The sequence below is a fragment of the Lynx rufus genome, unplaced genomic scaffold (genome assembly GCF_022079265.1).
Source record: "Lynx rufus isolate CCGP_SWC_20201006 ecotype Redwood Valley unplaced genomic scaffold, mLynRuf1.p SCAF_5, whole genome shotgun sequence".
Lineage (NCBI taxonomy): Eukaryota > Metazoa > Chordata > Mammalia > Carnivora > Felidae > Lynx > Lynx rufus.
In genome coordinates this window covers 34,037,750-34,054,859 of record NW_025814867.1, presented here as the reverse complement: position 1 = coordinate 34,054,859, position 17,110 = coordinate 34,037,750, and the positions used below count along the sequence as shown (strand labels likewise).

Below are 17,110 nucleotides of genomic sequence, written 5' to 3'. Positions count from 1 at the left end.
TTTCTTTCCTGTAGAAGCTTCAGGCCGCGTCCACCCTGGCCTCCAGGGCCTTCGTATTAAAGACCCAGAAAAGCCAGTGGAAGACTGGGGAGCAGGGCGGGGCACTGTAACGGACTTCCCACAGCCTGGAGCCTCTAGGCCTGCTTCTGTTGTGACAAGGGACGACCTCCCAGCAGCATCACATCCCACAGGCATCGGGCTCTGCGGTAAACACAGCAGTCTGCCGGCTCCTTAGCTCTGAGCCTGCTGAATCCTTCAAATGCCAACTCAGACATCACCCACTCCCGGCAGCCTTCCCTGACTACCCCATTCCCCTCCACTCCTGAATTCACGCATTCCTCTACCACTGTGCGTACTCGGCCCTGTTGAGGTCCACCAGTTTATGCGTCCGCCTCACACAGGACAGTGACCTTTCTGAAGGCAGGCGCATAGCCACGCCCACTTCGGTCTACGGTGTCTCACTCACAGCCATGTTCCATCAAGTCTACATGAACGAACCAGGGGATGGACAAATGAACCAACAGATGCTGGGACAAGTCAGTCCTGGCTGAGTCCGAGTGGCATAAACCAGAATCTCCAGGGCTCAGGCGGCTAGCGGGGCAGAGTTGGGACACGCCCTGGGGCAGGCAGACGGCTCTCCGCAGGCTGGCCTGCACTCTGGCACCTGCCTGCCCCACAGCAGACCACACGCTGGGGCCTCTGATTTCCCCAGTGATGGACATCACAGCAGTTCTCTGCCTGGAGGATGCTTTTTTTTTTTTTTTTTTTAAGTCAACTCTACACCCAACATGGACCGCAAACCCATGACCCCAAGATCAAGAGTCATGTGCTCCATCGACGGAGCCAGGCCGCCAGGGGCTCCTGGGGATGAATTTTCAAACAGCAAAATTAAGACTCACAGCAGTGGGGCACTTTAGGGCAGCAGGAACGGGGCACGAGGGTGGACTAGGAAGCTGTCAAGAATAAGGACCTGATGTTGGGTATGTCAGATGCAAACCTCACCCATCCTGGGTCACCTATTATCTTCACAGAACTAGGGTTGGGCTTGCGACGCTGCTTGCGAGAACCAATCATTTGGTAGAGAACTATCCACTGTGTTGAGGCACTACCTCTCTCCGTGAAGGTGTGCTCTCCCAAGCTGATGCCTTAGCAAGCATGACTTGTACATCTTTGTATCTGGCCGACTGCCACTGCCTGGCATGTTTCCAAAATTTGGCTGCAGAAAGGTGGACTTATTTCCCATCTTTCCTTTTTGTTCTCTCCGAGCCAGGCTTCCTTAGACCCTGCAGAGACGGTGGGGCCGGGACTCAGGGGTGAGGGGTCTATACTGAGGCTGAGAGGCTGAGAAGGGCAGGTGGCGGCCAGGCCCCCAGCAAGGTTCCCTGGGATGTTCTCAGTCAGGAGCGAGTGACCTGGGGCAGGGTCTGGGACAGAGAAAAGGCTGCAGAGCAGATACAGGCTGCCCCTCCTGAGACATCACCCACCTTTTGTCACCCACCTTTTGTCCAAAGTAGAGCTTGGTGAAGGTGAAGGTCTTCAGGTGGATGCTCTTCTCCTGGATCTTGGGCTCGAGTTTCTCCCGGAACTTGTTCTCCATGATCATACTCAGGTAGGGCCAGATCTGAGAGATGATCTGTGACCACAGAAAGAGGCTCTTAGGGGTCAGGTCTGTTTCCCCCACCCGAAACCCAGGGCTACCCAGAGCAACCTGGCCCCGGGGGGGGGGGGGTCCCATGGCCCTTACACTGCAGCGCCCACAGGCCTGTCTGCCCACCCATCCACGCAACTGTCCGTCCATCTATCCATCAAACATGGCATAACTACAACAGTTGTTCTCACTCTGGCCCAGGCAGTGGGACCCCAAGACTTGGTGCTGTTTTGCAGAACACCACGAAATGGTCACTCAACTTAGTATTATGAAACTTTTGGTTCACTGCTAAAATGTAAGCTATCAGAATCAACATTGTGGTGTAACCAGGAAGGAGCAGGTGCCAGAGGCTTAAGGAAAAAGAATCACAGAAGAGAAAGTTAAATTGCTTCCTGTGGATTTAATTTTTTCTAACAATCAAAAAAAGGCTGCCTTGGGCTGATCTCTGCAGAATGACTCATGGCGTGGGTCTGGGAAGTAAGCATGGGACAGGGGAGAGGGAGGGCAGCAGAGAGCGGTCGTAGTTTAAAGATGCAGTTCCCGTTCCCCAGACCCAGCATGGGAGGAGCCCGAGGCTGAGAGGTTTCAGGGCACCACTGCTTCCATCTCTCTCAGGGGCCCCGTTAGGGCTGGTCCCATCTTCCTGCCTCACTGCTTTGTTGTCTACTGAGTGCATCCTGAGCATGAAGCTCCATGGGACACACTGGGTGCCCCAGTGTGTGGTTTGTCTACACAGTTGTCTCCCCACCCGTGCCCTGAACTGAGGGTGGGAGCCTCATCCCACAGTCATACGTCCCCAACACTTTGTGTGGGACTCTGCGTGTCAGTGTAAGAAAGAAAGATGTAACACACGAGGGCACCCATGAACTAGGGGACACAGGCAGGAGGGACTCCCCTTTGTGGGCACAGAACAAGGTCTGTCCCAGGGGCCCTGGGCCCAGCATTAATCCACAGAAATCTAGTCACTCCTCTGAAAGCAGCAACCTACTTCGTCCAACTTCTACCCGTAGGCTGGGAGCAGTGTTCTTTTTTCCTTTTTTTTTAAATGTTTATTTATTTTTGAAAGAGAGAGAGAGCGCGTGAGCAAGCAGGGGAGGGGCAGAGAGAGAGAGAGGGAGACACAGACTCTGAGGCAGGCTCCAGGCTCTGAGCTGTCAGTACAGAACCCGACGCAGGGCTCGAACCCACAAACCATGAGATCATGACCTGAGCCAAAGTCGGACACTTAAATGACTGAGCCACCCAGGCACCCCTGCTGGAAACGGTTTTTGATCCACACGGCATTGACATCTTTGGTAACACAGAACCATCAACTTTGGCTCAAAAACCATCAGGAAGTCTTTTCTTAGACCTAACTTAAGTCGTTCCTGCTATGGCTGTTCTAACCAGAACAGAGGCAAGATTCATATTAGAAAAAGTCCTGAGTCAGAATCCTTGAGTGGGTGGGAGGATCCACAAGCTGTCACATTTAGGGGACAGATGTGGGCTGTCCAGATAGGGGCCAGACTCTGTTTCCTCATCTGTAAGAAAGGGCTAGACCCAGAGTTGGAGCCCGGGGGCCCCCCTGAGGCATCTGGGAGCAGAGCCTGCTGGGAGTTCCCTGAATGATCTAACAGTAGTCACACCAGTGATGACAGTGTTCATGACGTCCCAGGCACTGTGGGGCACTCATTACCTCATTAACCCTCACAGCCTCACAAGGCAGGGACCGTAATTATTCCTGTTGCACAGATAGGGGGAACCAGCTCTGAGAGGTGAGGCAGCCTGCCCAGGGTTGCAGTCAGTGCTGACAGATCTGGGCTGGAGACCAGGTGAAGTGTGGCCATGGCCTTCCTCCCTAGGAAGCACTGATCTTGGCCTCATGGGCCACTGGGGGTGCTGCATTTTTCTCTATACTTCTCTGTGTTTTCTAACATTTCAGCTGTGGCCATGCATTAATTTCACACTAAAATAAATTTTGTTTTCTTTTGTTTTGTTTTAAATAGAATCATTGGTAATGAGAAGATCCCGGAGGGTGGGAAGGGGAAGAAACCGGCAGAAGGCAGCCAGCAGTTACTGCCAGGAGGCCCCTGTCCCTGTGCGTGGCATCGCCGTCGCCCCGCCCCCGGGGTCCCTCAGCCTAGGGCCGCCAGGAGGATGAGGCCTAGAAGAAAGCCAGCCCTGCCGGACCCACCCCGGCCTTACCTTATTGGCCCACTCGACCCGTTCCACATCTGGGAAGTGGATCTAGGGAACAGAAACCCCAAAGGTAAGTTAGACTGAACACCTGCCCATCCCCGAAAACCCAGAAGCGCAGCAGCCGGGCAAGTTCCCGCTCCCACCCCACGCGCACCTCTGCTCTTCCTCCCCGCCCAGCACCCACTTGGCCAGAGACTCAGCCAGCCCTGCCCCGGAGCGCACCGTCTGGTGCGGCAGGCAACCAGACAGTACCAATGCACGGCCAACACTGACACTACTGGGCTCGGAAGCCCTGAACGCGGGTGTGCGATTCTGTGGAGACTGCTTCTCTCTCCCGCAGCCCCCTCCCCCTCCCAACTGCGCCCTGCAGCCCACAGGCTTGAAGAGCGGGGCTGGAACCCCTTCGCTTGCTTATGCAAATAAGACCTTCCTTCCCGGTGGATACACACAATCCCCACCCGGGCTGGCCCAGGGTACCACCCCACTTCGTTCCTTGCCTTTCCCTCCTCCTTATTCCTTTTAATGCCACAAGTAATCATGGACTCTGGAGAAAAACTAGAAAATACAGCTAAGCAAAAGGAAAAATATTTTATCACGGAATGCCAAGGGACAACCACCGTTAACAGGTTCAGCCTATTGCGGAAACAAGGCTATGTAGTTCCCACAGAAATTGAAGTCACCGTGTGTTTTGGTAGTCTGCTTTTTTCCACCTAGTGTATGTAGGATTGTATTGATTCCTAAGGTAACAACTGCCCGTTTGAAAGCCATTTTCATAGGCAACTGGAGAATGGAAGTGCCCCCCTCAGCTCCCAGGAGCCCCTCCCCAGCAGGCCAGATCTGTGGTCACATAGGGGAGCTTCCTTCAGGTCACAGCCCCTAGCCACTGTGCCTGCCAGGTGAGTCCTGCCACTTCCTTGGGTCAGGGAAGGAGCTTGGGGGGGGGGGGCAGGTGAAGCAACAATCCTACTGGCTAACCTTTGCATCACCTGAGGGTGCTTAAGCCCTTCCTTGCAAGAGTCTCAGTCTCTGCCAGTGTCTGAGCTTCTCATAGACCCCCACCCCAACCCCCAAGGTTCTCAGGGACAAAGGGGTAAGACTGTAGTGGTACCTGGCACAAAATAGGGATCAGTAAATGGTAGCAGTGGCTATCATCACTGTCACCAAGTCCTCTGAGCACAAGGCCAACTCAGGATCAGATTCATGGTGGGCATTGGAACTCGCAAGGTCAGGAAAGGAGATTGTCCATGCAGTTCACACTCCTAGTGCACACCAGGCCCTGGGCTGGCTCTGGGGATGCCCTGAAGGCCTAAATGTAGACCCCGGCCTAGACCACTTGCCCAAGAGGAGAGCCATTCCCAAAGGAGTGATAAGCAATTCAGTCCTCTTAAGGAGTTTTTAACAACCTTGAGAAGTCAAAGAAGCCCGGCGCTTCTGAGACTCCTGGAACATTGAGCCATTCTCCCAGCCCCAGTTCCCCCAGCCCTGGGCAGTGATCCATATAAACTTGGACAAGCATCTAATAGTCTCAGGTGCTAAAGGAAAATCACTGCCTGGTTCCCAGGGGGAGGGCAGGGGGAGGCTGACTCAGTCCACAGGAACAGAAGGGAATGGTGGGAAAGGAATCTTGAGGGAAGTAGGCAGGAATTAGGGTCAGCCCATCCATTTCAGCTGGGGAGAAGCAGCCTACTCACCACCCATTCCCTGCTGCTGCCCTGGGTCAGGTCCTAAGGTGGTAGCAGGCAAATGGAGGGTGAGACCCTTTCATTGCTCCCTATCACACTGCCCACTAAAGCACACTAAAGAAAAAGCTCCTGCACGTGGGGCTGAAACAGACATCCCCACTGCTCTTTGGTTGCTCCACTCATTACTATCTTTGACTTTATTTCTTCCAGGCAGCCTTTCCTGATCTCTCAAGTCAGAGACAGGTGTCCCTATTATGTGTCTGCTGGTTCTCCTTTGAGACACTTAACACACCTTAATAGACCTGCTTGTCTGCCTGCCTCCTTACTAGACTGGAAGCTCTCGTGGGCCGACTCGGCCGTGTTCCCTATTAGTGCCTGTCCCTGACACATGAATATCTTAATAAATATTTGTGGAATGAATGAATGCATAAATGTATGCAAGGTTCTTGCCCTCAAATAGCTCCTAGGCTGGTAAAGGAAGCAGACAATAAACAGATCATTCCAAGTACAGGATCAATACCAAGGTGTGGGGAGTGGGACCCCCACAAAGGAGAAAAGTGGGTTACAGCTGGGCTTTCACTGGCACCTTTGTCCCTCTGCTGCTCAAGCCTGCTGGCTGGACCCTTCCCTCTCCTCCGTCCATCCTGCCCCCTGCACTCCCAACTTACCCCGGGGCACATCTTATGTGCACACCCCTTCCACCGACCCCCTGACTCTCCAGGGGAGGACCCAGAGGAGGTTCTGTACCCCTGGGAACTGGGTTCTGATCTCCTGCACCCTGGAAAAGTGATCCAGCTTGGCAGGTCTAACGCTGGCCACACGGGAGCCGGCTGAACGAAGATTCCTGAGCTGCCTCACACCTACTGACTCACAGTGTTTCAGGGTGGGGCCTTGCAATTTATTTTTAACAAGCTCCTGGCAGGATCCTGGAGTTCCATCAGGGTTGGCATCAATGACCAGCCTGCCCCTTCCTTTAGAGGGGCCCACACTCACCCTGACAATGCAGACAATAGCGGGATGTCCAGGGCCCATACTGTTTTCATGGTCTCTTGGCCAGCTGCACTTGTGTTGAGGCTCCCTGCTAAGAGAGTCCCCTAGAAAGTGAGTCTGAATGCCCTGACAAGAGCAGCAATTCAGGCCAGGAAAGGAAGAGACCATCAAGTCTCTACTCTGCCTTAGGCATCCTGCTGGCTCTCCCTCGGCCTAAATCTCAGCACCTACCGTGACTCGCCAGTGAGCTGATTCAAGAGCCAGGCCACCTTCTCTGTGATGGCCCTAGAGTATGTCCTGGACCAGAGGATGACATCAGAGTGATGGACATTTAGGAAGCAATTACTCAGACCCAATGTTCCCTCAGTTTGATGGAGACAAATTAGTCATATTTCCATTATAGTTAGCCTTTTTTTTCCCCTACTCCAAATTCTCAAAGTTATTGCATGCTTTTATCTATTGGCTTTATATTTTAGCTTTTCCACTTAGGTCTTCAATCTGTCTGAAATTTTTTATAGTGGATGAGATAGGCCTCTACTTTCATGTCTCTCCACATTCTAAGGCAGCAATTTTCTAGTATCACATACCAAAAAAAAAGTCCATCTTTCCTCCTGACTTGTGAAGTGACTTCCCTCATATGTCAGCTTCTGCTGTGTACTCTGGTGTGTTTCTGAACTTGGCATTGAACTCTGTGGTCTGATTGCCTGTTCCTTGCCAGTCTCACACTGTGCTAATCACTCTAGCTTTGCAACATGACCGGGGTTGGGTGATTCCCTCTGTTAGCTTTTCTTTTTCAAACTGATTTAGCTAATAGGAGTTATTTATACTTCCATATGAATTTTGGAATCTTGTCAATCTTCCCTCCAAAAAATCCTCCTGGATTTTGATGGTTATATTCCAGAACTTATAAATTTGTAGGAGAAATGACAGCTTTACAATACTAAGTTTTGTAGCCATGAGCAGAATATTTCCCTTTATGAATCACATTAGGTTGCACTCACATTTGAGATCATAAACCTTTTCCTATAAAAATCCCATATATTTTTGTTAGATTACTTCGTGGGTTTTGCAGTTATTAAAAATGGTATTTCATTTTCTGGGCAACTTTGTTGAAATTTGTTGCTAGTTCTAACTGTTCATGAATTCGCACAGATTATTTATACACATCAATAATCTCCAGTAACAATTTTTTTCTTACCTTCTCTTAGTTTGTCTTTTGGTCACGCCCAGTAGCAGTGATTGCGAACAGCTCTACCTTGTTCCTGGCCTCAAATGGAAGTTTTTCCATGAAGTGTGATTTTTGCTGTAGAGTTTTAGAGGACAGCCCCTATCAGGTTGAGGAAGCTCTTCTCAATAACTTAATTTGCAAGGACTTTCATTATAAATGGGTATCGAACTATATTCAACACAATAGATAGAGACAATCATGTAATTTTTTCCTCTTTGTCCATTAATGTGGTGAACTTAACTGATGTTTCTTTATAAAACAAAACCATTTCTAGTACTCAGGAAACGCCCCATTTGAAGTAATACATTTAGGTAGCCTGATATCTCATTTAGGTTTTATACACTTAGGATTCAAAGTGATATCTACAATTTTCGTTCTTGTGCAATTCACACCCAGTTTTGGTACAAAGATCTTACAATAAATTATAAAACTAGTGGGACAGCTTTTCCATATCTTCCTATTTTCTGAAATAACCTGTAAATAATAGGAATTATTTCATTTAAAAGAAAAAAACAAAACAAAACGGGTGCCTGGGTGGCTCAGTTGGTTAAGCATCCAATTTCAGCTCAGGTCATGTTCTCCTGGTCTGTGAGTTTGAGCCCCGCATCAGGCTCTGTGCTGACAGCTCAGCCTGCTTCAGATTCTGTGTCTCCTTCTCTGTCTTCCCCTCCCCCGCTCATGCTCTGTCTCTCTCTCTCTCAAAAATAAACATTAAAAACAAAAAAAGGAATTATCTGGTCAATGAAGTTTAATGCATCTTAGCTATAAAGCCATCTTGGCCTGAGGCTTTTTGGGGTAGGAAGTTACCATTCCTCTTTTTAGTGGTTAATGGTGTATTCAAGGTCTACTTATCTCTTATTGTGGCAATTTCGGCATTTATATTTTTCTAGAAATATAGTTTATATAGGCTTTCAAAGGTATTGATATATATTTGCTTATAATATTTTATTATTTTTAAAATGTTTATTTATTTTTGAAAGAGAGGAGTGCGAGTGGAGGAAGTGCAGAGACAGAGAGGGGGGACAAAGGATTCTAAATGGGCTCTGCGCTGACAGAAGGGAGCCTGATGCAGGGCTCGAACTCAGGAAATGTGAAATCATGATCTGAGCTGAAGACCGAAGCTCAACGGACTAAGCCACCCAGGCTTATAATATTTTATTACTTTTAATCTGCTTTATCTATAGTTATTTCTGCATTTATCCCATATTTTATTTTCTTCTTTTTCTATTTTTTAATAGGTCTAGCTTGACAAAGGTTTTGCCCATTGTATTGATCTTCTCAGAGAACTAGCTTTAGTTGTTGTTAATAGTTTTCTTTCCCCTTTACCATTACATTAAAATTTTTGTTCACTTTCATCGTTATGTTTTTTATTTCCTTACCTACTTCTTTGATCTAAACCTGTTGCTCTCTTATGTTCTTGGAGTTGAATTTATTTTCAGTTTTTGGTTTGTGATAAATTCAAAGTTTAAATTCCCTATGATTTTTGGCATAGTGTTTTCATTATTTACCTCCCATTTTTTTTGTCGTTTCCATGATGACTAAGTTTTAAACAATAATTTTTTACAATAAGTACTATTTTTAAATATTTAGGCATGTGAGGTTTCTAACACTGCTTATTGCTTTCTGATTCCATTTCTTTATGGCCTGCACAGTCTGTAGGATGGCAGTCCACTGGAATATATTGATAATTCCTTTGTGGCTTAGTGCATGATTAATTGTTATGGCTGTTCCATGTATGATCAAGTTATTAATCATGTCCTTTGTAAAAAAAAAAAAAATATCGTGCCTTTCAACAGTTCTTTATCCTTGTTTCCTCCTTGCCTACTTCTCATTTTCAGAGAGGAATGTATTAGAGTTTCCAAGTCCAACTGTTGCTTTATCTTCTTCCCTGTGCAGTTCTGTCAGTTGTTGGGTTTTTTATTTCAAGTTTATATTATGCAGCATATATATGTCCATGACTGTTATCTTTTAAAATTACTATTCCTTTTATAATGACAGAACATCCTTGTCTTTAGGATATATCTGAGTTACATTCTACTTTATCTGATATGAAAATTGCCACTCTAGCTTACTTTTGTTTCAAAGTTGCCCGGTTGTATCTTTTTTCCACCTTATTTTCTAACTTTTTGAGTTCATGTGATCTCATGTCATTTAAAACTCACCTTAGTCCCTTTTTAGCTCCATTTTACAGATAAGGAAACTAAGGCTCAAAAAGGTTACTTACAGGCACCAGCTGCAGAGTGCCAGAGTGGAATCACAGACCCAGGTCGGTCTCACCACAAAGTCCCTGCCTGTCCACCCCACCCCTCTCACTCCTCTTAAGAAAACCTTACATAGTATTATCTTTTCCTCTTTTATAGAAGGTCTTATTTAGCAGAGGGTTGCCCTCATGGGACCGGAGTCTTCATTAGCAGGCCATGCTTTATAGCTTACAAAGGACATTCCACAGACACTTTCATTTCATCCTCCTAATACTCCATAAGGTGTACAGCAAAGCTACAATTATCCTCATTTTACAGATGAGGAGAGGCTCAGAGACTAGTTGGTACCTGCCAAGATCACCCAGGTGACCAGAACTCAGATTTCACCCGCATGTAATTTGAGCCCAGCCTTCAAGCCATTTTTCTCCCTGCCTTCTCCACCTGAAGTGTCAGCATTTGAAGTGCATTTCTTAGGGTCAAAGTAATCTTTGTGCATTTAAAATTTCACCTCTGTAAGCCTTGGTTTTCTCATCCGCAGGATGGGTACCATGCTACCAATTTCACAGAGCTCCTGAGTGAGTAAATGAGACAATGCGTGTAAGTGCTCGGTACCCTCCCTGGCTCAGAGTAAATGCTCCAGAAGCTGTTACTGTTGTTGGCAGTTGTATAGACCCTGAAGGTGCAGACACTGACGTCTTTGTCCTCAGGTACATGCCAAGAACAATGTCACCTGGGCTATGCGTCCAGTTCTGTCTGACCCAAAGCCCAGCAAATTCTCTACGGGCTCCCCAGGTGCCTGCGGCTCTGCACTTTGGGAAACACTGAAAAGAGAGACAACACAGCGAAAGCGCCTGAGGCTGAAGGAGGACCACAGTTGAGTGTTGTTTCCCCGACCTCTGCTGATTGGCTGAGGGATGCGCCCCTAGATAGGCTGGGCCCAATGCCTGTGAGGCGCCTGTGTGAAGCTGTCCAATGAGGGCGCTCCACAATGAGGCGGGGCAAAGGGACCCAATCAGAGTCTCTGTGCATGTCTTTCCCTCCGGAGGTAAAGGAAGGGAAAGCTGAAAAAGACGACTGGTGGCCCACTCTCAGACTGAGTCCTAAAGTCACCAGAACTTTTGTTCCAGTACCTCACAAGGCTGGGAGTCTCTGAGACCAGAGAGCAGGGAGACATCCACGCCTCCTGGCAATGCAAAGAGCTAGATTCAGGCGGGTGTGGGCAGCGGTCTTAAACTTTTCCTTACAAAACCACCACCAGGAGACCTCGTTAAGACGTGGATTCTTAGTGAGGTCCCTCAGAGATTTCGATTCTGGGAACTGAAAACTTGGGGCAGGGACCCGACAGCTTGTATCTTTAACAAGCTCCCAGGTCATTCTGATCACAGTGCTGGGGCGTGTTGAAGAATGAGTGGACAGGCCTCCCTAGGCTAGGGGACCCGCTCAGACCCTGGGAGAAGGTGACTCCTCCGCCCCCTGAGGCTCCTGACGAGGGCTCCAAAGTCACAGCTGTCACTTTGTCATCAAATTCTTACCGGCAGCCTATGGACCTCAATTCTTTTACAAAGGGAGTATCTTTTGTGCCACGAGGAGCAAGGGAAGGCAAGGGCTAGCAGATGAAAACACAGTATGATGAGTCTGCCTGGCTTTGGGCACTGCTCTGGCCCCTAAAAAGGTGAGCCACTTCCACCCAGTAGCTGCTTTCTATAGCCAAGCAGCAGAGGTAGGACGTGCCACCAGGGGCCCTGAGGAACCAGGGTCTGGTCCTGACCCTCTTTCTGCAGCCTCAGGTTTCTCCCCATTGAAGGAAGTGAGGCTGTGATGCCTATGCTGCCCAGGTCTACAATCAGGAGACAATGAACGCAAATCTACTCTATATGGAGACAAATTAAGAGCTCTAGCAAGGTGGGGCGTCTGGGTGGCTCAGTCGGTTAAGCGTCCGACTTCGGCTCAGGTCATGATCTCACAGTTAGTGGGTTTGAGCCCCATATTGGGCTCCGTACTGACAGCTTGGAACCTGGAGCCTGCTTGGATTCTGTGTCTCCCTCTCTCTCTTTCCCCTCCCCACTCACATGCTCTCTCTCTAAAATAAGGTTCATCCCCCTAGAACATGGACACTATCCTGACTGCTATATTACAGGTGTGAGCACTTACCCAAAGAAGGCCTGGAAACTCTTAAAGTTGCCCAAGCCCGTGGTCAAGTCACCAAGACCTTAGATGCCTGCTTTTGCCCCTGAGAGAAACTTAAGTAGATGGGGCCTCGGCCCCCACCGAGAGCCTCCCTGTGCTAACTTACATCTTGCTGCTGTTAGTGTGCTTGGGCCAAAGCTTCCCAGGCAGTGGGCTCATATTTTAATGACAGCATTTTTTTAGACAGTGGCAGTAATGAGAGCTCAGAGAAGAGACAGACTGTAAAGCAAACTCAAGTCAGAATTCCAGGCTAGCAGAGGCCACCACAATGGCGCCACACATCAATGCTTCCTCTCTAGGTGGTCATGCTTTACTTCTTAAACCCTTGAGGAAAAATGATTCCACAGCAGTGAGGAAACGGAGCCAGAGTGATGGCTGGGTCCAGCAGCGTGGAGCCTAAGCAGGGCCCACAGATGGACTAGGAGGCCTGGACGGCAGCTTTGGGCCACCAGACCCTCTCAGGAGGCAGGGAGATTGGAGGGCTTCACTTAAAAGGCCTGCGTGTCACCAGGTGAACCCGGCTCACTCCCTGTCACAGGGATGGTAGCTCTTCCCATGGGAGCAACCGTGTGCAGACACACAGACACAGAGAAAGAGACACAGACAGACATACAGAGATAGAGTATGTTCCTGTGTCTCTTTGTATCTCAAAGACCTGAGACACACACTCCTGTCTTTCGAGATAGATCCCTTCTTTGTGGTGCCTATTCAGTGGTTCCTCCTCTACCAGAAACTGGTCCCTCATTTCATTCACTTGTTTTCTGGTGAAGAACAGCCTTCGCCCCCTTTTCTCTGTTCTTGGGAGGTAAACATTTAACCTTAAAAATTGCTTTTAAATCTGCTCACTCTTCTGCTTAAAATTACCCCGCTAAAAGTGCTTTAAAGGAAAAAACATTTTGCCAACTTGAAGTTCCATTTAGTGCTGCTCTAAAATCCATAGGCTATTTAACAACACACCCAGCCTGCAGACTGGCCCAAGCCAGCTGGACCCAGTAGAAGGGGGGGATACTGAGCAGATACAACTCCAAAGGCACTCACCAGCCATGAGAATACTGGTGCCAAGAACCTGTCACCATTTGCTGAGGAGTAAGGGCTTGGAGCATAGAGGGACTACCTGGGCTCTAGAGAGTCTTTCTTTCAAGGAGGCCTGAGTGTAATGCTAAGTCTCCAGACAGTTCAGTCACACAGTTAGGTTTGGTAGTGCCCAAAGGTTAACAAACATATCCTCTTGCTTATCAAACTAGCATAGGCAATGCCTCAGAGATACTGCAGGTTTAGTTCTAGGCCACTGCAATGAAGTGAATATTACCATAAAATGAGTCAAATGAATTTTTTCGTTTCCTATACGAAAGCTATGTTTACACTATACTGTAGTCCAGTAAGTGTGCAATAGCATGTTTTAAAAAAAAGTACATACATTAATTTAAAAATATTTTATGGGGCGCCTGGGTGGCTCAGTCGGTTAAGCGCCCGACTTCGGCTCAGGTCATGATCTCACGGTCCGTGAGTTCGAGCCCTGCGTCGGGCTCTGTGCTGACTGCTCAGAGCCTGGAGCCTGCTTCGGATTCTGTGTCTCCCTCTCTCTCTGACCCTCCCCCGTTCATGCTCTGTCTCTGTCTCAAAAAAAAAAAAATAAATAAATAAACGTTAAAAAAAATTAAAAATATTTTATTGCTAAAAAATGCTAACCATCATCTGAGCTTTCAGGAAGTCACAATCACTAATCACAGATCACCAAATATAACAATGGTGCAAAAGTGTGAAACACTGCAAGGATTACCAAACTGTGACACAGAGACACAAAGTCAGCAAGTGCTGTTGGTAAATGCACTGATAGACTTGCTCAATGCAGGGTTGCCACAAACCTTCAATTTGTAAAAAAAAGAAAAAAAATGCAATTATCTGCAATGCGTAATAAAATGACATACACCTTAAAAGACCAAAAAATGGAGGAGCACCTGGGTGGCTCAGTCAAACGCCCGACTTCAGCTCAGGTCATGATCTCACCGTTTGTGAGTTCTAGCCCTGCAATGGGCTCTGTGCTGACAGTGTGGAGCCTGCTTAGGATTTTCTCCCTCCCTCTTTCTGCCCCTCCCTTACTGGTACATGCACATGAACTCTCTCTCATCATCAATACATAAACTTACAAAAAAAAAAAAAGAGAGTAAAAAATGTAGTATCGATGCTGTTAAGGCCACAGTGAAGTGGGAATGAGAATCTTTAAGTTGTTCCCAAGCCTTGACCTATCAGTTTAACATGTAGGAATCTATAGTAAGGAACTTGCGAAACTTGAGACTAAGATTCACGCAGCATGTGAGGAACAGATTTTTACCGAGAGCCCACTATGTACTAGGCACCAACTGAGGAACTGCAGGTACAGACCGGAGCAGGAAACACACCTTGCCTCGGAACAGCATTCAGTCTGGAAGAAAAGTCAGATGCAAAAATAGGTAGGTGCAAGTCCAGAAAGGAAGTGGGGTGACACAGGTTCCGGGTGCTGCGGGGGCCTGAGGAGCAGTGTCTGAGAGTGGGGAGCCTGAGCTTGGACTTGAAGGAAAGGACAAGGGAGCCCCTGGCAGGTCAGAGGGAGAAATTCCAGACAGACACAGGAAACACCCCCACCTCTGCTAGCCACATGAGTAGGACAAACCTGAAATAACTGAGATAATCAATGCTAGAGCAATCTTTTTTTTTTTTTCCACGTTTTTTTATTTATTTTTGGGACAGAGAGAGACAGAGCATGAACGGGGGAGGGGCAGAGAGAGAGGGAGACACAGAATCGGAAACAGGCTCCAGGCTCTGAGCCATCAGCCCAGAGCCCGACGCGGGGCTCGAACTCACGGACCGTGAGATCGTGACCTGGCTGAAGTCGGATGCTTAACCGACTGCGCCACCCAGGCGCCCCTAGAGCAATCTTTTAAGCAGTGTAGGGTATATTCACATTAAGGGTATCATAATCCTTAAGCATGTTTTTGAAGAATGTTATAGAATGTTAAGAACAAAAAAAAAAAAAGAAAAGAAAGGGTGCAAGTTTTTTAAGAAACCATGTTTGTATACTTTCTATACAAAAGAAGTACACACACATAGAATAATGTTATCTCTGGGTGGAGGGACTGTTGGTTCTAATTCTTTTAGGCCATTTCCAAATATTCTACGATGGGAATACTTCCACTTGACAACCAGAAAAAAAGATTTTTAATCACTTTTTATAACCAATTACTTAAGAAAGTAAACATGACATGGGCAAAGGAATGGAGTGGGTGATTCTGGGGTCTTGAAACATCCTGTATTTTCCTGGCTCTTTCCTCTGAGTGTCTGGAGGTCCTGGCACCCTGCGATGGGGTTTCATGGGCAGGAGCGGCCACCCTGAGTTCCTAGAGAGAGAGGGCTTGCAGGAGCTGGGCCCTGACTCCCGGTGTGGCCTGAGTGGGTCACCTCTCATACCCTTGGCTTGAAAGGCAGGGTAAAGAGAATGGGGCTTTTCCCTTCCCCTTTAATAGTCCCCACTGGGACAGAAAACACCTTTTAACTCTTCATTATTTGCAGTGAAGAAGGAGGAAGAAGGAAATAACTTTCCTCAGGCACATGTGAACACTTTGGGGCTACAAGCTCTAGGTTTCCTGAGATGAAAAACCCCTGGAACTCTCCCAGGAAATAACTGAAGGGAGGGGTAAGAGGGTCAGGAAGGAGGAAGGGAAGGCGAGGCCGAGTCTCCTTTGTGTGGCTGGGTTGTGACCTTCAGGCTGCAGCTCACACCCTCCAATGGTCCCCCCGGTGTCATTGGGAACATTCCCACTCAAGTGCCAGCTCAACCTGCTGTCAGGCCAGGGCCAGGAGACCCATGGAAGCTGGTGAGCAGCTCTTCACACTTCCTGCCCGCTGGACAGGGGGCACAACAGAGGAGCAGGGCAATGGCTGTCCCCTGCTTGGCCCTGATCCTTGTCTACCACGTGACCTTCCCATTACTAAGGTCCTCAGGTACTTAGCTGGGAGACAAGACTGCTGTGGACACTTCTGTCGCAGAAAAATTCAGCCCCTTCTACACAAAGCAACGGCCAGCCTCGTGTGAGTTAGGGTATCACAAGTTGCTGTCCCAGAATCTTCTCACCCCAGAATGAGATTACGAGCTCAAGTGACCATACGTACCCACAGTCCCCATCCCTTTCCCCAGCCAGCATCACCCAAGTGTTGCTTCGTGGGCCACTTCCAGCCTGGGTTAGATCCCCTCCCCCAGGCTTTCTCAGAGCCTTGCGCGGCCACCTCATAGGACTGATCACACTGTATCAGGAAAGGCTGTTCTAGCGGGTCTGAATCACCATCTAGACCAGGGGTTCCTTGAGGGCGGGGACCAGGTGTCACTCATATCATTAGTCAGCTTGCAGCACCATGCCTGACACATTGCAAGCCCTCGATAGATGATTCCTGACTGAGTATAGGAATGAACACATGGATGCCTAAGATCCCTGTGCTGGGCCTGGAGGGCAGACGCCCACGTTCTGTCTCTCTAATTGCCCAGCCATGGCCCGAGACATGCTAAGTTCATAAAGCATCACTAAGATGTGGGGCAGAGACTCAGGGGGATGACTAAATCATGCTGTGCCTCTTCCTTCCTGAGGACAAGCCTGACTCCAAGCCATATGCATGACCTCACGGGACTGCAGCGACCCCACAAGTAAGTCCCTTAACTCCAAGCAGATCCCACAGCACTGGCTCCAAGAATTGAGCTCAATTGAGTGGCCAGCCCAGCTCAGAGCTGTCATTGCATTTACTTCCTCTAATTAACAAAAGTATCAGAATGGGACAGACCAAGAGCACCTGGGCTCTGGAAGACTGCTGTTCCACCCACAGAAGGAATGTCAAACTCAGCCCCAGGAAAGCAAAGCACTCAACCCTGGTCTTCAACCTGAATGATGCACAGGAAGGCCTGGAGGGCAGTATCCTGGGGACACTGCCGGGAGCCCTGGAATGCTCACAGCTTTGCGTGAACAGTTTTCCC

At 48.5% G+C, this 17,110-nt stretch overlaps 1 protein-coding gene across 1 annotated transcript in view; it reads right to left on the bottom strand.

Moving 5' to 3' along the window:
- The window catches only part of ESYT3 (extended synaptotagmin 3), a 50,881-nt gene that overhangs the window by 26,571 nt on the left and 7,200 nt on the right, over positions 1 to 17,110 (bottom strand). The window contains exons 2-3 of the mRNA XM_047100515.1: positions 3,833 to 3,874; positions 1,499 to 1,633 (exon numbers count right to left, since the gene is read on the bottom strand). Of these exons, the coding sequence (XP_046956471.1) occupies positions 1,499 to 1,633; positions 3,833 to 3,874 (177 nt within the window). The remainder of the gene's footprint in view (positions 1 to 1,498; positions 1,634 to 3,832; positions 3,875 to 17,110) is intronic.